We start from the raw sequence: 21,514 nt of genomic DNA on the forward strand, positions 1-21,514 counted from the left end.
GAAAATAGCAGGGCAATGATTAATTATGCTTCTGTTAAGAGTGGAGGCTCATCCCTTTTCTTCTGAAGCAGCTGTATGACAGACTTTTATATACAGTAATGGTGGTGGTCGTGACTGAAGTGCTACATCCCGGACAGCCCTGGGCAACTATTCCTTTACCATCAGCAAGGCTAATTGTATGTTGTCCAAATTATATGCTTGTTACAATGAAGCCAACTAACCTAAACTATCAGAGAGATACTTATTGTATTCCCAGTGTGGAGTGATTTTCAACCATGCTAATCTTCACAATTATTAGATTTTGGAGGGGGGGGGGCATTGTATTTGTCAGAGGCAAATGTGCAGTTGAGGTAATCTAGTTTTATGACCTGGTTTGTAGCCAAAATAGTCATTAGTGAGGAATGAGCTCTTGGAGACGTTTGACTGAGTGATCAGGTGTGGCTCAAAACATTGTTGCTTCATTTGCAAGAAAATGTCTTGTTAGGAAGCAGGTCAATTATCATCCCTTTATTTATCTACCACATTATGAATTCTGCTTTATGCTTTCCTGAAGCTTTAAAGCTTTAGTTAAGTTGGACATAACAATAAACACACCCTCTTGCCTATAAAAGAACAATAATAAATTGTATCTGTTACCTGCCTTTCCTAACGACTCAAGGTAGGTACAACAAAGTTAAAACATAGATAAAACAGGATATCAATATAACAAAAACATATAACAAATATTAAACAGTAGTAGTAGTAAACTGTTAATTTAAAATCCATAGTTGTAAGATGGTGTGTAGGCCCTGCTGGAAGAGATAAGTCTTTAATTGTGTCTTAAATTTTGACAGCTTATTTAGCTGTCAGATCTTTGCCAGCAGGCCATTCCACAGTCTTGGTGCACTAATGAAAAGTTTCTCTGGGTGATGGCTGACAGTCGGGTTCTGTCTGGTTGATATAAACATCTCACAGAGGACTTCATTTTATGGGGCGGATTATATGGGAGAAGACAATCCCGTAGGTAAACTGGATCCAAACCACGTAGGGCTTTAAAGATTTTAACCAAAACTTTGTACAGCACTTTGCCTGGAAAGTAACTGGCAACCAGTGGAATTATTTTTAGCATAGATGCAATATGCTTATTTCTACATGTACCCTTTATGTCCCTCGTATTTTTCTTTTGGTATGTTAGGCTGCCATGAAAAGAACAAGATCCTTCAAACTTCAGTTATGAACTTTGGGCATACTAAGTAAGGATAGAGCAAACTTTGACCCTCCAGTGTTTTGGTCTTCAATTCCCACAATTTCTGACAGCCGGTAAGCCAGCTGTGATTTCTGGGAGTTGAAGTTCAAAACACCTGGAGGACTGAAGTTTGCCCATGCCTGAGATAGAGTCATTCTGTTGAATTGAGCAGGGCTTGTATCTGGGCACGTCTTTTCTGGTTTTGATGTTTGCATTCCAAGGTATACAAAGATGAAAATATAAATATGGCAGCATTTCACAACCTGATGATGAATTGCATAGAACAGAAAATATGATTAGTAAACATTTACAAACTGTAACAATAATCTAGGGCTCTACAGCTTGCTTCCATGTAATTATTACTCTGACAATTTTGAAAATATCACTACATCCTCTCTCCATTGCAGATTTTAATGTTGTATTCTGTTTATTTTTACTTCAGGAAGAATCCTAAATCCTACTTCGCACTGTGAAAATGGCACTTAACAATCTGACTTTGAAAGCTGCATCACTTTATGATGAATGGATTAAAGATGCTGGTGAGTCTTCCTTGATCCCTGGAAATGTCTGCAAATGGCAATTCTTTCTCTGTATGGAGAAGTGCATTAACATGCTTACATAAAAATGAACTGCATATTTCTGTTGTAGCAGAGCTGAGGGGCACTAAAGCTTGTTTGGATTGGTATGAGGATAATAAGAAGGTAACATTTCGTGGGTGGAACCCATTTGGGTGCTACTGGGATAATCTTAAGCATGGAATACAAAATGAACAGTAGATTTCCTTAAACATTATGTTGTAATGGATTACATCAAAATAAGCTGGTGTTGCTACACTTACCAGTATGTCCTGAGCAACAAAACATGTTTTGTTAGTTTACTACTTGTACAATTTGTAATGCATATTTGTATCTAAACAAAGGCTATAATTTGAAATATTTAAAGTATTAATCCATAAGACTACGTTTCTAACAAGAGTTTGAAAACCTGCCCTGTACTTTGCAATTTGGCAGCTCAGCATAATGTATACAAATAGAATTTGGATTATTATTATTATGTTTATTTATACCCCACTTTTTCTCTCCACAAGGAGACTCAAATCATCACACACTCCCAAGACCTTGCTCAAAAAGGGGAGGTTGGACACTGGCCGATAGTTGTCCATTTTATAGAGGGGTTTAGGGATGGCTTTTTAAATATAGATCTCACAATTGCCTCCTTTAAGCAAGTTAAAATTTTGTCTTCTCCCAAGGAGGCATTGACCTTCACCCATTCTGCTAGTCCCCCTCTGGCCTATTTGATCAGCCAGGAAGAGCAAAGATCTAGAATACATGTGGTAGCTTTCACCTCTCCAAGGATCCTGTCCACATCCTCAGGCTGCACAAATTTAAAAGTATCCGTCAAAACTGAACAAGCAGGAGCCAGAATTACATCCATTGAAATTGTATCAGTAACCACATCCAAGTCAGAATGAATGTGAGCAACTTTATCTGCAAAGTGCCGTGAAAATTCTTCACAGTGGGCTGTTGAATGGTCAAAATTGTCTCCTTGTGTACCAGCATGTAATAGCCTTCTGACCACCCAAAACAGTCCAGCTTGATGGTTTCTTGGCAGCAATAAACGATTTCGCTGATGTCTCCATTGCCGTGGAATATGCTTTCAGATACGCTCTAGCCCATGCTTAATCAGATTTGCTTAGATAAAAAATACTTTTAATTTGTTGACTGACCAGCTGTAGCTAATCTTTAAAAAATGTGACTACTTTCTTATGTAACTATTACCAGACACATCGATACTTGGACAGCAATACAAATAAATGCATCCATCAATTACACAGTGTTTACCTTATATGATTCCCTGTTTGAACTCAAAGTTATTAAGTTAGTGCCTTCTACAGGTGTTGCACTTTAGTTCCCATCATCCTTGTATAGCATAGCCAATGAAGAGGAAATATAGAGAGTTCTAGCACAAAATACTTGGAAGCATTAAGCTGTGGACAGATAATATAAGTCATCTTAACAGTGACCCACCACGTAAGATCTTGAAGGTGGTACAAAAGGCTTAGCAGAATAATATGAGCATGGTGTAATTGTTCTAGATTGGAAATTGATCTGGGAAACTTGGGAAGCATCTACTGCAGAATTAATGCAGTTTGACCTATAATGAAAATAAGTAATAAAATGGGAATGGCATCTGAAATACTTTTCAGTGTTCTGAATTACAGGTTTTGCTGTTTTATCGTTGTATAATATGTTGCTTTTGCAACCTGTCAAAAGAAGCTGAGGCAAGCAATTAATGCACCTGTGACATCATCAGACAATATGCAGCCCATTTTATTATATAAAATAACAAAACAAATGTCTTTAATGAGTGGTTTAGAACTAGAAAGCCTGACAAACCTCTTTTTAATCTCTTTCCAGATCCGCGAGTTGATGGCTACCCACTCATGTCTTCGCCTTTGCCACAGACAGTAATTATTGGCGCATATATCTACTTCGTCACTCATCTTGGGCCAAAGTTCATGGAGAACAGAAAGCCATTTGACTTGAGGCAAATAATGGTTTTCTACAACTTTGGTGTAGTGGCTCTTTCAATTTATATGACTTATGAAGTAAGTACTGTTAATAAGTCATTAGCTGCTTTGTTTTGCCTACATTTGTTTCTAATTTTATTTCCTCCTGGTTCATGAGTTCATTGAAGATGAGTTCATTGAACTCAGGGGCTTATGTGACTGTGTAAACTGTTTGATACATCTTCATATGGATTGAATGGCAGAAGGGAGGAACCTTTGCTTGTCCAGATGTTTTGAACTACCATTCCCACATGGTTTACCATTCACCATGATTCTTGGGATTCTGATAGCTTAAATCCAAAATATCTTAGAAGCATATACCCTTCTTGTAGTGCACTGCTCAGCTATGTCTTCCTTTGGCAAAGCTCAGGAATTGAAACCTGCAATACATGCATCTGCATGTGGCCAAGTTTTGGGGAAGCCTCATTCCAGTGATGGGTGGCACCGAAATCAGAAGAGCAGGACAATTATTTTAAAACAATATATTTTATATCAACAGCTATACAATTACTGCATCATGATTCCATGTTAGTTATGGTTACGTCCTATGGGATTTTGATGTTTGTAGTTTTGGAGGGAACTAGAGCTCTGTAGCTGAGAATCTGAAATGCCTATTCCAGGATCCTCAAACTTTTTTAGTAGAGCGCTGGTTCCTGGTCCCTCAGACTGTTGGGGGGCCATATGACAATGTGAAGAAAATGAACAAATTTCCATGCACACTGCACATGTCTTATTTATAGTGGAAAAAAATTGAAAGAACAATACAATATTTAAAATGAAGAACAATTTTAACCAACATAAACCTACCATTTCAATGGAAAGTGTGGACCTTATTTTGGCTGCTGAAATAGGCAAGTTAATTAGGACTGTAGTTGTTGTGTGCTTTCAAATTGTTTCAGACTTAGAGTGACCCTAAGTCTAAAATTTAAGTGGGGGGGGGGGGAGGTAAATGATCTCAAAGGGCTGCATCCGGCCCGCTATGCTTAGTCTGGGGACTTCTGGCCCATTCTTAAACCTTTAATTCCAGGATTTCTTGGGATTGAACCATGGCAGATGAAGTGGACTCATAGTTCTATAAATATGTAATATAGAAGGGTCTTAAGTCTTAATAGAGGCATTTCAGTCTGGAAAAAAAAACTCCCACAAAAGCTGGAAAACTGCTAAATAATTCTGTCACAGGGAAGGGGACATGGCTTCCCAAGAACCAAATCCTGGAGCCTGAGGTTTCCCAGTCTAATGCTACACATAATTATACTAGCAAAAACAAAACTGTAAACAACAAAATTGTTGGCATGGCATTATGTTTTCTAAGTAAGTGTTTTGTCAGTCTGCTTAAGTGATACTATGCTTTTTGCATTACTATTCAGTAGGGGAAAGATGCCTAGTGGCTATGTTTATGCACACTTCACAACATGACAAACATTATTATAAAGATGAGCAAAGTAATTAGGAAGAATCCATCCATCTCCTTTGTATATTTCTCCACATTTCTCAGAAGCACACAGTCAAATTGCATTATAATGAACTACTCTCAATCCCGCTCAATTCAGCATTTAGTGTAGGAACACTTATATCTCCATGCATAGGAGGTAGCACAATTTATGCATTTGCACTCTGAAATTATTTAGGGGTAAGCGTGGCTTCTTAGCATCACTATTTTAAGTTATATTATATGATGGTTCTATTTGATACACCATGGGTGGCAGCCATGAAGATTCAAGGAGCAATTCCGATCACTTCCAAGTTCTTAAAAAATCGGCTTTGAGCCAAACCAAGGTTGAAGGGAGAGTACCTCGCTTTAGTTCTACAATTTAAAAATGGGGAGCTTTGGAGCCTTAAAAGTAACTGTCAGGCCATATGAAGCTTGTGGACTGTACAATCTCAACCAAACATTGTCTGACAGCGATTCTTTGGGTTTTCCATTTTTCTCAGTCCTATTTGGAGATCTCAGAAAATGAACTTGAATTTGTTTGAATAGAGATAAAATGTTCTGTCACACTGACAGAGGAAGTTCCCTCCTTTGATTTAGGTTTCGTTGTTTTGTGCACAAATTTAAAGAAAGATAATATGCTGACCTTTGGCTTTGCTTTGCTTTTCTCTGTACTTAATATGCTATCTCACCTATTCTTTTCTTTTGTGATGTTTTGCATAACCTCTAGTATATCATTTTGGCAGCCTTCTATGGAGTTTTCAGTATTGCCTTACTGCAATAAGTCTTGCAAGAGCCGACACTGTTACAAGCTGCAAGAGCTTATGAAAGCCTTCTTAATTAACACTTGTGCTCCTCTTCAATTATGTGTGGTCAGATTAGGAAAAATTAAAATAGCCTCATTTCCAATATGTAGCTTTGTTGTTTAATTGCCTGGAAGAAATGTCTGTGTTGTCATGCCAAGTGGGCTTTTCACAAGCCTGTAGTTACAACCAGATTCATCTTGCAAGGACTGTGGCCTTTGAGTAAGGTGCATGGATTTCCATCTGTATTGCATGATAAGTAAACTCTATTTGCTAATAACACAAATGTTACTAAGAGTTTCAGTACTTCAGCTAATAGTTGCACAAACTGGAGGGTAATTTAGACCACTAATTGTTAAAGTCTACATTGTTGAATAATTTGGATTCCAGCCTAGTTTGTTAAGGCTTATTTGTAGCTCTAACTCAGTGGTTCTCTACCTGTAGGTCCCTAGATGTCTTGGCCTACAACTCCCAGTAATCCCAGCCAGTTTACCAGCTGTTAAGATTTTGGGGAGTTGAAGACCAAAACATCTGGGGACCCACAGGTTGAGAACCACTGCCCTAACTGAAGAGTATCCAAAGTATATGGTGTGTTTTCAGTATACTTCCTCTAGCTTAATGCTAATGCAGTTAGCCCTTGCTACTGTTTGAAAAACCAGGTCTGAATAAAGACTTCCTTAACCTTCAAAAGGAATTTTGGGTTTGCAGGGATCAATTCCAGTGGAGAGGAAAGATTGCCGCCATGAGTCCCTATATCGGGAGAAAGACGAGATAAAAATAAAGTGTAAATATTGTAAAAATAAATTTCCCAGAGTTTACATTTTCTCATTCTGTTGATCAAGGCTTTTCAATCTAGTCCATGGAAGGGCCACAGAGGTCTGTGAACTGGCTGTAAAAATTGGGGTTTCTAAGATTTCCTTCCTGTTTCTTTGACTTTCTCCTGTCACAGTGAATTTTAAAGTACAAACTTAGCTTTTTCAAGCATTAACTGCAATGTTTTCACTCCAGATTAGTCTATGTGAAGGAAATTGTAGATGTTATCTGTGTTTTTTTAATGTACAAGCCCCCCATCTTTCATAAAATTCTCACAGAGCTCCATTGCCAAAGAGCAATGGCTGCTGATGAAAGCATGCTCCACACACTAATGACTGTACTGTAGACATTTCTAGCTCTAATGTGTACCTACATAAATTGGCAGTATGCTTTTTGAAAAATCATTCACCACATCCCACTTTCCTCTTCCTGCAGTTTCTAATGTCTGGCTGGGCTACAGGCTATTCGTTCCGCTGTGACATAGTTGATTACTCCCGATCACCTATGGCTCTCAGAGTAAGTAATGCAATTAATTGTCATTGTACATTAAACCCCTGCAATATCGTTATTCCACCTTACTTGCTCCTTCCAAGAGTGAGCCATTAAAGGTTCCCATGCCTCTACTCAGCAAAATGAAGGTATGGGGACACTTTTATTCCCAACTGGGTGGTTGTACTATGGGGGTGAGTGGGCTGCTATTGGTTACTTTATCACCTTTTGAATGCCTTTACCTTTTTATATGCTGTGTAATGAGTAACCACTCTCCAATTTAGAAGAATTGTGTTTATAGATCTGTGGAAAGCAAAAGGGAAGTACAGTAGAGTCTCACTTATCCAAGTTAAACGGGCCAGCAGAAGCTTGGATAAGCGAATATCTTTGATAATAAGGAGGGATTAAGGAAAAGCCTATTAAACATCAAATTAGGTTATGATTTTACAAATTAAGCATCAAAACATCATGTTATACAACAAATTTGACAGAAAAAGTAGTTCAAAAGTAGTAATGTCATGTTGTAATTACTGTATTTACGAATTTAGCCTCAAAATATCACGATATATTGAAAACATTGACTACAAAAATGGCTTGGATTATCCAGAGGCTTGGATAAGCGAGGCTTGGATAAGTGAGACTCTACTGTAGTACCTTTCTGATAATGTAGTTAGCAGCCCTGTTCCAAGCCTTGTCAGAGTCCTATTGGCCATTTTAGGGCCCGCAAAGGCATAAAAGTGTTGCCTTTTAGATCCTCACCATAGTGCCTGACTATTTGTGACCTTCATTTAAATCTGTGTGAAGGTTGTATGTAGTACATATAAACGAAGGTCTGTCCATGAAAGGCATGAGTGCCAATTAGGCGACTTAATGTAAATGGAGGAAAGATCTGATTTCCTTTGTGCCAAAAGTTGCACTGCAGACTCAGGAAAGTTTTTAAAAACTACCTGTGAAACAGTGTTCTGCTTTTAGAAAACAAATACAGTGTTCCCTCACTACTTCGCGGTTTCGCTGTTTTGCGGTTTTTCAATAAACTCTAAAAGACTATTGTAAATCATAAAAAATTACAATTTTCAGCCTAAGGAAGGGAGGAAGGAGAAATCAAAGGGAGAGAAAAGGAGCCCAAGTGGCAACGGGAGGAGGAGGAGACAGCAATTTATCAACATATGATTGGTTGATAAAGACTTAAAAAAGTATATAACTACTAAAATAATGTATAAATATTAAACTAAATATAGTGTCCCTACTTCACGGATTTCCACTTATTGCGGGTGGTCCTGGAGCCTAACCCCCGAGAGGGAACACTGTATAAGGCCCTTTTTCCATTTCCCTGTAGATGCTTTCCTGCATTGCATTTCCTCCAGTCTGATGGATAGTGACGAGATGTTTTTAAGCTCTTCTTCAAGTACTGCAGATTGGCAGTCTTCATGAGGTTTAACAAAGGTTTGTTTTGAAGAAATGTTTACATTTCGCTTTGCATTAACACTTGTGTTTTCTGCAGATGGTTCGTGCCTGCTGGCTGTATTATTTTTCCAAATTTATTGAATTGCTAGACACTGTAAGTACCAATAGAATTGAATGAAATAGAATTTAATGAATTTAATGAACAGGAAGGAGCACAATAGTATAGTGTGCGTGTGTATATATATTAGTATGTATGCACATAAACACATATATTCTTCTCCAGAAAACAATGGTTATACTTATTACCTTCACAGGGTACTATCAGTTCTCATTGATGACATCAGTGAAATATGTAATTGATAACATTTACATATTATGATCTAAAGCAGACATGGGCAAACATTGGCCCTCCAGGTGTTTTGGACTTCAACTCCTACAATTCCTAACAGCCTCGAGCCCTTTCCTTTTCCCCCTCAGCCGCTTAAGCGGCTGAGGGGGAAAAGGAAGGGGCCCGAGGCTATTAGGAATTGTGGGAGTTGAAGTCCAAAACACTTGGAGGGCCAAAGTTTGCTCATGCCTCATCTACAGGGTGTCCCAGACATCACCATATATAGGGGAAATGTGAAACTTTAGCTAAATGTACCTTTATTTACAAAACATGCACTACATATTAAAAATATAATACGCTTGTTAATTTCCCCTTTGTATGGAGACTTTGGGACACCCTGTGTAGTATTAGTCCTATGTATTTTTTTTATTCTTACGCCTTTCTTAAATCTTGATTATTAATCTCCAGTGATAAATCCTGTGGCAGAATGGCTTCTCTGTTGACAGAATAGCTTTCGCTTCCTATCAGATTGGCTACAGAACCTGCTCTGTAAGATTGGTGACTTGTTAGGTGGTGAAATAAGGAAGATAAGGTGGAACCTCTTTAAAAATAGTAGGTTTATTCACATCATATTGGACGTACCCTTGAAAACCACCAAGGAGTCAAAGCACACTTTGAAACCTTACACTCAAATTTCCCCTTCAAAATGTGTGCCTAAAATAGATGAGGAATGACTGGGAAAAAAACAAGAGCACAGTCCCATTCTCCTGGAAATGCATCTGAATCTTTACACCTCTTTAAGCAATTTCCTCATGTTATTGTCTAATGAATTTGACTTGCTTGTGGCAGTTCATGATGGTTTTATAGGCTTTTAGCCACATATTCTGCAGCCTGATTGTATTTTAAAATAAACACAGAGATATAGTGAGATCTTCAATACATTATAGTATGCATTAGTTAGTATTTGTACAGTTATCATTTCACATGACTTACAGTAAGATCTATTTCAATGATTTCAGGTCTTCTTTGTCCTCCGGAAGAAGAATGCCCAAGTTACATTCCTTCATGTCTTCCATCACTCAATTATGCCCTGGACCTGGTGGTTTGGAGTCAAATTTGCTCCAGGTATTTAAACATTCAAATTCTAAGCCGAGACTTTGTTTGAAAATAAAATAATGGTCAAGGGGGTCAAGCTTCTTTTTCTTTTATTTTTTTTCCTGTGCATTTATCTTACCCTATGCAGTCCTAGCTACCAAAATAGATCAGTTCGGGTGGTGAAGGAAGGATACATTGCTTTTTAGTGTCAATTATATTTCTTTTTAAAACTGGAAATACTGTATCAGTAATATAAAGACGCCACGGCATTATTAAACCAGTTAGGATTTCTCATTCATTTTAATTATGTCATCTTAGAACATCTGAAATCATCCTAAACTTCAATTCTCACTCTTCTTAATGTTACTTCTAGGGCAAATATCTGACATAGGTGGAATTGTCTAGTACATTCTGGATTTTTAAAAATCAGATATTTATTCAAACTTTGGATTTTCTCTGGCCTGAGATAAGTAGTGGGGTGAAATATTTTGACAGCATTAGCAAAACTACTCTCAGTCAAGAAATTTGAATTATCCAGATGCTTTGTTTTGCATCAATCAATTAGCCTTTTCTGTCTTTGCAAATATCTTCAAAGAGCAGAATTCCTTCATCAGAACTGGGAAGGAGGAAGAAGAATAAAGGAAGAAATATTGATTATTATTTAACAGAGAAATCATTTGAATCCTATGCACAACTTGCCTTTGTTTTGCAAACATAAGATAATATTTGGCCAACAAATTGATTTTTTGCCATCACAGTATTTAAACATACTGATGAATGCAGTGGAAGGCAAATCGCTGCATACACTGTATTTTAAGGGTTTAATTAAAAATGACACTCAGGGCTTGGAAAGTTAATTCTTAAATGAATCTCTTAAATGAAACTTTTCCCTTAAAATGCCAATTCATTAAGTTCCCTGTTACTGTTGGGTTCCATCTTGGGGATTGGACAGCCATCTAGAATATGAAGAACATTTCTTAATACTTGGAAAAATGCCCCCAATGAAAAAGTAATTGCATTTTCAGATATAACATGGCTTTTAAAAGAGATGCTGTTACTGTCTTTTCCTCCCTAAAATACTACCTTCAAACTCTGGTTATACTCGTTTGATGGTGATACATGTAATATTATTCTTAGACTGTATGTATGTATGTATGGTGTCAGACAGAAGTGAATGTAAATTTCACTGGTGAATGTAAATGAGATCTTAAGGGCTACTTGTTGTTTTGATAGAAAATTGAAACTGGCATTTCATTGTCTACTTTACCGCTAGCAGTTTTGCCTTGGGCTGAGTTAATTTCAAAGTATGATTTTGCTGTGACTGGTAGCAAGAGGCAATGATAGAATATGCAACGCAGCTAAAATTAAAACAAATCATCAGTGTAAAAGTTGAACTACAGATAAATCATATGGATTCTTAAGTGTCTTGGTTCTTAGGTCTGTTCCTGGAGTTATATGGAATGTTGATTCAGAAAATTACATTGGATAGGCAACATTGGCTGTAGTTTTTTAGATATGTGCGGGAGGTTTTTCCTCTTCTTTTGGCAGAAGCACAGCATAAGCTTTGGAATGCATGATTAAAAGGCTTTTCCTCTGCTGTAAGTAAGATAAACAGAAGACAATAGTCTTCAAGCAGAATCCAGCAAGCTGTTAAAGTACGCACAACAGTCATTTATTGTTGGTGCATCACAGAAAGTTCCAACAAACCCTGGTCTCTCCACCCCTTATCTTTTCCTTTTATCTTCACCCAGCAGCACCTTCACATACAGCCTCCCAATCACCCAGATGACGTTCATCAACAAGCCTTGATCCTCAGTTGGTTTTTTCTTAGGCTTAAGGGAGTATACTGTCTTCAGACCAAGGGCGGGACAGGCTGACTCCCTTTCACTCCTTCATTATGGTTGTCACAATTTGATGACTGGTAGATGGCATATGTTCTGTATCTTAAAGACTACAACTTGTAGGGGAAAACTGGTATCATTTATAGAATCAGCAGGTCAGATATACCCAGAAACAGGTCTAATATTTGAGGCACCCAAAATGTGTGTTGGCCAGTGTTATCTAAGCTTTTATGTCAATTGTAATGGAGAGAGGGAAAAACAACCTTTTGGGTAATTAGCAATCATCCTGTCTCCTACAAAATTTGATTGGCATTTTCTCTGCCAGGCAGATTAAAGAGAAGAGATAAAACTAATCTCATAATATTAGAATAGAAAATGTGTTGTAATAATACATATAATGATGCGTGTTTTTTGCACCTCCCTGTTCACCTCCCCGCCCCAGTACTAAATGAACCACCACAAGGGCAAATGCTCTTTAAACCCTGGGAATTACTTAAGCAAGACAGCTGTTCTTGCACCAAATATCCTTGTGGGTGGTGTTGATCATGACATTATAGTTTACTCCATTCTGCTGCCACCTCTTTCCATTGTATTCTAAATAATCTCATTACCTGTGGAAATATGTAGTTACAAAATATGTCACCCCACTTAACACTTGACTTGTACTAAGCATTTGTAGCACTATTGTTTGGAGGCTAATACTATGAGTGGTTCGTGTTGACCCAAATGTTTGTTGTGAGTCACTAATGAAGTTCCTGATTAATTTGCTTTAGACAGAAATGGAAGACCTTTGAAGTGGGTTTGTGCATGTTTTCATTAGCTTTCTTTTTTATAGTAAATTTTTATTCAGAAATAAAGGGGAAAAGAAGACACAAACAATACAAAAAAACTATTTTTATAGCATATAGGATTCAAGACAATCCTCCTGGCATAAAACATACCTAAACATGTAAATACATATGACAGATAATTACGAGGATTAATTTATGAACTTCACACTCATTGTCTGCTGCTTTTAACTCCTTATTTTCCTACTCCCCTTAAATAACACTATACATCAACACATCTGCTATGTTGTTGTTGTTGTTATTATTATTATTATTATTATTATTATTTGTGGTATTTATATACCGCCCTTCTCAACCCTGAAGGGGACTCAGGGCGGTTCAGAGTTTTGGCAACAATTTAATGCCCTCAATAAAAAAACAGTATAAAACATCAAAGTTGACCCTCATCTAATAAAATATTAAACATTATTTTAATAACACCAATTCATAATTCCAATAGTTTCCCACCATCTTTGCTGTAGAAAAGTGAAAAATAAGTTCCGGACTTTCTTAAAAGTTAGTCAAGGATTTCTCCTTGATCAGCATCATCAGTTTGCCCATCTCATCTAATTCACAATGAATTAGCCTTCTGAAGCTGATTAATGCTTGGCTAATAATTTTATTGGGTTAATCAAGAAGGCAAAAATATGTGTACAAGATTTTGTCTTGACATGGAATAGAAAGAGTTGTTTCATTCCCTCTTTCTTGTTTTTTTTCCTCCCCTTTAACTTCTTGGCAGATGAAATGATTTGGCAATCTTCAAAGCTTGCATATTTTTCTGTGCCTTTTTGGCTGTCTCAATGAAAGCAATATGGAATTTGAAGTTTTCCATATGGCCTGTACAACTAACTGTTTTTTTTTTTTGAGGAGCTGTGGTATTCTCTTGCCATTTTTTACTTTTCCCCTTTTAAAAGTTCGAGATAGTAGCAAATGCAATCAACTGTTTACCTGAGCCACAAAACATAGCTTTTAATTAGGCACTATCACCATTAGGACCGTTCATTTCTGTGCACTCAGCAGCAAGTAATTTTAAAGGAGTGAATTTTCCATTGGAAGACATGTATTGTTTTGCTCCCTGGCTTTGGCAGGCTTCAGGCAAAATGTGGCAAGTGCCTGCTTATAAGCATTTAGCTAAGGGGAGAACTGAAAACAGCATGACACATGTTTAGCGTTGCATAATCTGCTTATTATTCTGAAATAATATAATGGAATACCATTTCCTTTTATTTTTCTTCCCATCAAGTCATGCATCTGAAATAAGGAATGGCTTGGGAGAGCTGATGCCAAGGTGTGCTCTGTGGGGTGAGTGGGTGTGTAGATGGCAAGATCCCAGTTCGTCATAGCCAGAATTGGGATGGAGACACTGCGTCACCCCGTTGCTGTGTAAGATTTTATCTAGCAGGATTTTCTGCTTGAGTAATTTGCATTACCCTGTTAAACTAGCTCCGTTCTAATTCTTCAAGCATAGTTGCTTATCATGCTCCATGGGCCTTGCGTTTTGGCTTAATGTAGATTGTTTTACTGGTTCCTGATTTTTCAACTTAAACAGAGTTACTTAAAATCTGTTGCTTTCCTTGGGGCTATAACTCAAAGACATGGCTGTGTTAGTACGCAAAAGGATCTTATAGCAATTTGGAGACCAATTATTGGATATTGGACGAACGGATTTTAAACACATGTTTTATGTTTTATATTTTATACTGTATTTAATTGGTTGTATTTTTTATATGTTGTTGTTTTTAATGATGTATCGGCATCGAATTGTTGCCAATTGTACGCCACCCTGAGTCCCTGCGGGTGAGAAGGGCGGGATAGAAATATTTGAAATAAATAAATAAATTACAATTTTTTGTAGACTAGTGAGAAAATACTTAATCTACAAAAGCTTATGTTATCAACTTTGTTCTCTCAGTTATTACTTAAGGTGCTACAAAACCCATTACATATTAATTAAACAATCTTGTGTGAAGGAAGGCTGAATTCCTGATACTGAACTTTGAATTTGCCGAGTTGAGACTTTTGATGTCCTCTGAGTCTGAGTCGGGGAGCCCCCGATGGCACAGCATGTTAAAGCGCTGAGCTGCTGAACTTGTGGACTGAAAGGTTGCAGGTTCGAATCTGGGGAGCACCCACTGTTAGCCCCAGCTTCTGCTAACCTAGCAGTTCGAAAACATGCAAATGTGAGTAGATCAATAGGTACCGCTGTGGCAGGAAGGTAACAGCGCTCCATGCAGTCATGCCGGCCACATGACCTTGGAGGTGTCTACGGGCAACGTCGGCTCTTCAGCTTAGAAATGGAGATGAGCACCAACCCCCAGAGTCGGACATGACTGGGCTTAACGTCAGGGGAAAATCTTTACCTTTACCTGAGTCTGAGTCCAGCAATTGTTGCAGAAAGATGAAAACCTTCAAGTCCCCCCAAAGTTACAGAGTGGTTTCAAAGAGATATCCAGGAGTATTTCTCTTTAAACACAATTTCTCCATGGTGCAACATTATGTCTATTCTGTTGCCGCTAAAAGTTGTCTGTGCCATTGCGGAAAACAAAACAAATCAAACTGTTGCCATGAAATAATGGTCCTGTGGCAACCATCCATGATTTAATTGGAGATCTGTAAAACAGAGCAAGTCTGCAGTATGGGCAGTCATACAATAAGTACTTTCTGGGGTTCAGGTCAGAGACATGCACAGGCCATTCCCAAGTTAGGTTCTTTAGGTTTGTTCTAAAGTTGAATTTTATGTAAGTTGGAACAGGTATATTTTTAAAGTTTAAAGTGTAACCCCAGCTATATAGTTTTAGATAGCTTGATACCATTGTGGCATTTGTTTTGCTGTCTGTGCCCCTGTTCAGAAGATTTCCCCTCACTTTCTGTCTCTGTGATCATTGGATTTTGAAAAATTTGGCTTGTTGTGGAAACAAGGATTGGTGAGAAAGCTTCAGTTGAGACACCTTTTCTCCGATTACTCTTCCAGGACTGAATTTCCCTTCCTAGGTGTAGATTTCTCTCACCACCTATTGTCTCATCCTCGTTCTTAACTACCATAGGAGTCATATGCATGCCGGGTGTTTGTACTTCGGGGACCACTTGTACATATAATTTTTTATTGCTGCTTTTCAGACCATTTTGCCATTTTTTTAGTCCTATGTCTAAATGTATCTCTCCAGCCCCACAAAAACTAGAATTTAATGTTTAGGTAAATAACAACATAGCCACGTTTGGACAATCATTTACTGGTTTAATAAAACAAAGTACATGTGAACTTTTTCCTTCTGCATATATCCCTTCTGTGAGCATGCAGAATCAAAAGCCTCACTCATGTGCAATCAAATTAGCAAGCCTTTCATTAGCCATAGTCTTCCTGTTCAGATAAAAGAGAAAGTTATTTTTATTGGAGGATTGCTTGAGCCATTTTTTTTTTCGTGTCAGGAGCAACCGGAGTTGCTTTTGGAGTGAGAGAATTGGCCGTCTGCAAGGACGTTGCCCAGGGGACATCCGAATGTTTTGATGTTTTACCATCCTTGTGGGAGGCTTCTCTCATGTCCCCGCATGGAGCTGGAGCTGATAGAGGTAGCTCATCCGCGCTCTCCCCGGGTGGGATTCGAACCTGGCAGCCTTCAGGTCAGCAACCCAACCTTCAAGTCACAAGGCTTTTATCCCCTAGGCCACCGGAGGCTCCTGCTTGAGCCATGAAGGGACTATAGGCAAGAATAAAAGCTTGTTGATATCTCTGTTTATTAAGCAGAAAAGTGATAATCTAAGCCAGGTCTCAATTTTGCATCTTCACCAGGTTAACTATTTTCCTTCACTGAAAATACCAATGTAATGCATGAACACGTTTTATATTTAAGTATTTCTATTTCAGTCTTTATCTAAAGATATCATGGTGGCATGCAGGAGCCCCCAGTGACTCAATGGGTTAAATCCTTGTGCCGAAAGGTCGGCGGTTCACATCCCAAGAGCTGGGTCAGCTCCCATCTATCAGCTCCAGCTTTCCATGTGGGGACATGAGAGAAACCTCCCACAGGATGATAAAACATCCCGGTGTCCCCTGGGCAACATCCTTGCAGACAGCCAATTCTCTCACATCAGAAGTGACTTGCAGTTCTCAAGTCACTCCTGACACAAAAAAGGGGTGGCATATAGTAAAACCAATCCGTCTATTTTAAATGCTTTCCAGAAATGAGAACTCTTGAGTGCTTTGAAATTTCTTACACTGAAAGTTTGCATAAACAAGTTGGGCAGCACTTAGAATTGGGTTTCATTTGACTTGAAAATGAGTTGACTGTGAAGAGAATTTGGAAATGAAAAATTCTTAAAAATAGGATGCTAAAAATGCCTGAATCTATTCCAAGTCCTTTGTCAAAAGTTTTTAAAAGTTAGATGGTTACAATCAAAGTAATTTCAGAATGATAAGACTCTAAAACAGGGAGAAATGTTGATTAAGATTTACAGTGTCTGAAAGTGTACAAATCATATTGATTATGCACAGCGATGGTCTGTTGGCTTCAGATAAAATTCCTAAGTTATCCCTCAGTGCTGTTTCTCCATTCCCTCTGTTATCCTTCTCCCAGCTGGTTTTGTTTTCTATGTATTGTGCACATAAAAGTGGTTAAAATATAGGACTCAGCAAACTCCAATTCAAATATTCGTTAGGCAATGAAACTCAGCGGGTGACCTTGAGCAAGTCACTGTCTTTCAGTCTTATTGGGGCCAAGGGTTATTGGAAAGACTAAATTGCATCCTTGAATATCCTTGGATAATGAGTACAATAATAGTGTTTTAAAGTTTCAAAAGGCTCCTCCAGATTTGTCTTAAGAACCATAAGTTCTTGCAAAAAAAACCTCCTTGGGTTTTTCTGGTTGCAATTGTCTCTACTGCCATTCATTTTATTTTTTAAAGGGGCTGTTGTAGTGTTTTATTGGGTTCGCACTGAGGCTCTTCGAAAGCTTTGGGACTGTTAGCTGTGGTAATTGTATGGTTTAGAAGACAAATATCTTCCTGTGTTTTTACATATATAATGTTAGAGTGCACAATTACTATAACTGTTAATGATTTCAAAACATGGAAAGGGTGCAAAGAGAAGGAGACTTTTGAGGTGTCACTGTGTCTTTTGCATTAAAATGACAAAAATTAATGACATTTGGGCATTTTTATAATAAAAATACATGTACTTCAGTTACAAATACCAGCATCTCCTGCCATATTTGTTCTTGCTGCTCTGATTTTTCCAGATTATGACGTACATGGGATTGGATGATTGCATGGATAATGTAGACTTGCTTTTGTGTCCTCTCCCTCCCTCCCTGCAGGTGGCTTAGGCACCTTTCACGGTATGCTAAACTGCATTGTTCACATTATCATGTACACCTATTACGGAATTTGCTCACTGGGACCAGCCTATCATAAATACTTGTGGTGGAAAAAGCATATGACAACTATACAACTGGTGAGTAATTCTTCAAAAAACGCAATTGGAAAAATATATTTGGATAGAAATTAAAGTGCCTCAATTCTACATATGGTAGATGTGCAATCTATCAGGTGTCATAACCAGCACAAACCAGTATGCCATACTGGATCAGCCCTGGTATAATGAGTTAGTGCAATACCCCAAATGGCATTAGCTCTTAAGGGAGGAGGGACTTGAATCCGACATGCCATTCAAGATTAAACAATTTAGTTTCTGTTCTGGCCATTACTTCCATCCCTTAAAAAGTTGCCTTGTTGTTTTAGAAATATTAAGATTGGATTAAACTGGACAATAAAGAGTTGTTTAAGTTAGAGGGCCATAATTTAAGATATGGATGGCATGCCTATCTATGGAATGAAAAGGACAGAATGAATGAAGAATTTAATGGACATATCATAAGAGCCAGCCTTTTAGCAACGTGAAAAAGGTACAATAAGGGGATAGAGCCAAAACCTGTCTTATGCCTGCACCCATTGGAAGCAGTCCTGAGACTGGCTATGCACACTGAATCTGGAACATACAAGGAATATCTGGTCAAAGAGAAAGGGCAATGGATACTCAAGGGTAGAGAAGAATCAGGGATAAAAGACTGGTTCAGCTTCTTCCAACTGCATGACAGATTTAGGAAGGATGGAAAGGTAGGATTTGCCTCTAAAAATTGAAGTTAGAATGTATGTTTGAGAAGGGCTACAAAGACCTAATCTCCAGGCTTTATAAATATATTCTAGAATATAATTTAGTAGACAACTGGATAAAAACTGTTATGATTACATGGGCCAAAGACTTAAGTAGAAATATTGACTTGGAAGACTGGGAACATATTTGGAAAAAGCGATTTAAATTTTCAGTGGCTGGTTCAATTAGAGAAAATATGTTTAAAATGTTGTATAGAACTTACAGTTGTTGGCCAAAATAGAGAAAACAGGATGAGGGGCTTGCTGGAGGTGTAACAAGGTGAAATGATCTTTTTTCCATGTATGGTGGATCTGTAATATTGTTCAAGAATTCTGGAAAAAAGGTGATGAAACAAACAAACAATATAATCACCAAAAAGGTCACGAAAATTCCAGAAATGTACTTATTAGGACTATTTAGAAGGTGTATTAGCACAGGAAATGAAGAAATTTGCCAATATTGCTTTGTTGCGGTAAGACTAATAATAGCTAAAACATGGAAGGGGGAAAAAGAGTTAAATATTAAAGATTGGAGAAATAAATTATTAGATTATAACTAAATGACCAAGCTTGCAAAGAGTAGCAGAGGAGGAAATAATGAAGAATTTGCAAACAAATGGAGGCTGGCACTTGGATATCTGGAAAAGAACACAAACGTAGATTAGATGACTGCCACAAAGGCGATTTAGTGAAAGAAGACATATGGGTAGGTACTAGTTATGTGATCCACATTGAGGGGTGTCGGAGGTCATGGGGGTTGGGTTCACGGGTGTGGGGTTAGAGAGATATAGATATGTTAAGGTACAATAACTGTACAATATTGATTCTTCACATGTTTAACAACTGTTTGCTGAATATTTTTTGCAAACCTGTTTATTCTTTTGTACATTTTCTTTTTTCTCTTCTCTATTCTGATTGTTCTATTTCTTATATACACAATCAAACTATTAAAACTAAAAAAAATTTTTTCGTTTTGTTATCTTTAGCAGGGAAAGGACTGGTATGTCTGTGTTTGCATGTAAATCTCAGCATTTGGAATTCAAATTAAGTAAAATGAAGTTTCAGTAGCTGAATCATTTGAAGTGTGTGCATATCTTACTGCCAAGGATGAATTACTCCACTTTTACAGAACACCTTTATACTTCCTGTATTATTAACAAAATCATCTCTCCTAAACTCTTAACTTGTCCTATGGTCCCTTCCTGCCTTACCTAAAAACGATTTCTCACACTCTTCTGTTCTAGATCCAGTTCATTTTGGTTACCATCCATATAGAACAAATCTACTTCATGGAGAATTGCCCGTATCAGTACCCAATCTTCATGTTCATCATCTGGCTGTATGGCTTTTTGTTTTTAATCCTGTTTCTACATTTTTGGTATCATGCTTACACTAAAGGCCATAGACCACCGAAGTATTTGAAAAACGGCGTCAGCAACGGCATCAGCAAAAACAAAGCTGAATGAAGCACTCTGCCGCAAATGTGGAATGAATGTTTTGACTTGCACTACTTGACAATCAAGACGTTTGGCACAACACACTGGACATTTTGTATACGGCTTTCCAAAACAAACCAACAAAAAGCCCTTGCATTTTTATTATAAATTATTTGAAATTTAATCTTGATGCAGGAGGGAGAGTAAACCTACTGATTAATATTCAGTGGCTTGCAGTTTTCGTCAGTAATGTACATATTAGAATATTTTTCCTCTATGTATCACCGCAATGAATACTTTGTGGCACTTCTAGAGATGCACTCAAAGATTCATTGTGGAAATGAAGTGTATCTGATAAGTATACAAATATACTTTGAGCACTGACGGATACATTTATTTTAAGAAGCACTGCAAGTTATTATGCCTGTAGGCGACTTTTAACTGAACAGAAATACAATTCCATAAAACGATTTATGGTCTGTAAACCTCATTGTTAATACATCTACTGTAAACATTAATGTGTTTTATACAAAACTGTACCATATTAAAGATTGTGATTCTTAAGTCTGAAAAATTATTTTCTGGAATTTTAAAGTGGCGTGGAATATAAAGTAGTGTAAAGTTGTAATATTGTTCTCCTACTGTTGCCCGGACTATAAATACTGGCATCCTCATGCATAAGCCATCCAGTCTGCGCCATTAGCATCGGATGAACGCAAGTCTTCCAAAACCTATGCTGTAATACATGTATTAGCTTTTAAGAAAAGGATGGCAGATTTCAGGCTTGGAAGACATGCTGTTTGTTTGGTTGTTATTTTTTTTTTTGTCAACGTGAATCTCTGATGGGTACATGTAAAATAAGGAGTTATAGGTTGAGGCAAAACTGAGTAGAAATCATACAATTAGAATAGCAGGTAGGTAAAGGTTTTCCCCTGACATTAAGTCTAGTCGTGTCCGACTCTGGGGGTTGCTGCTCATCTCCATTTTTAAGTCAAGGAGCCGGCATTGTCCGTAGATGCCTCCAAGGTCATGTGGCCGGCATGACTGCATGGAGCACTGTTACCTTCCCACTGGAGCAGTACATTGATCTACTCATATTTGCACACTCCAC

General features: G+C 37.7%; 1 protein-coding gene across 4 annotated transcripts in view; it reads left to right on the top strand.

The window, feature by feature from the left end:
* Positions 1 to 20,967, top strand: part of elovl7 (ELOVL fatty acid elongase 7) — a 63,287-nt gene extending 42,320 nt beyond the window's left edge. For all 4 annotated transcript variants that reach the window (XM_003216241.4, XM_008102867.3, XM_062974244.1 and 1 more), the window contains exons 2-8: positions 1,668 to 1,764; positions 3,643 to 3,833; positions 7,275 to 7,355; positions 8,830 to 8,886; positions 10,080 to 10,185; positions 18,133 to 18,269; positions 20,212 to 20,967. In XM_003216241.4, the coding sequence (XP_003216289.1) occupies positions 1,701 to 1,764; positions 3,643 to 3,833; positions 7,275 to 7,355; positions 8,830 to 8,886; positions 10,080 to 10,185; positions 18,133 to 18,269; positions 20,212 to 20,433 (858 nt within the window). In that variant the 5' untranslated portion in view covers positions 1,668 to 1,700 and the 3' untranslated portion in view covers positions 20,434 to 20,967. The remainder of the gene's footprint in view (positions 1 to 1,667; positions 1,765 to 3,642; positions 3,834 to 7,274; positions 7,356 to 8,829; positions 8,887 to 10,079; positions 10,186 to 18,132; positions 18,270 to 20,211) is intronic.
* Positions 20,968 to 21,514: the final 547 nt, after the last annotated feature.

The sequence above is a fragment of the Anolis carolinensis genome, chromosome 2 (assembly GCF_035594765.1).
Source record: "Anolis carolinensis isolate JA03-04 chromosome 2, rAnoCar3.1.pri, whole genome shotgun sequence".
Classification (NCBI taxonomy): Eukaryota; Metazoa; Chordata; class Lepidosauria; order Squamata; family Dactyloidae; genus Anolis; species Anolis carolinensis.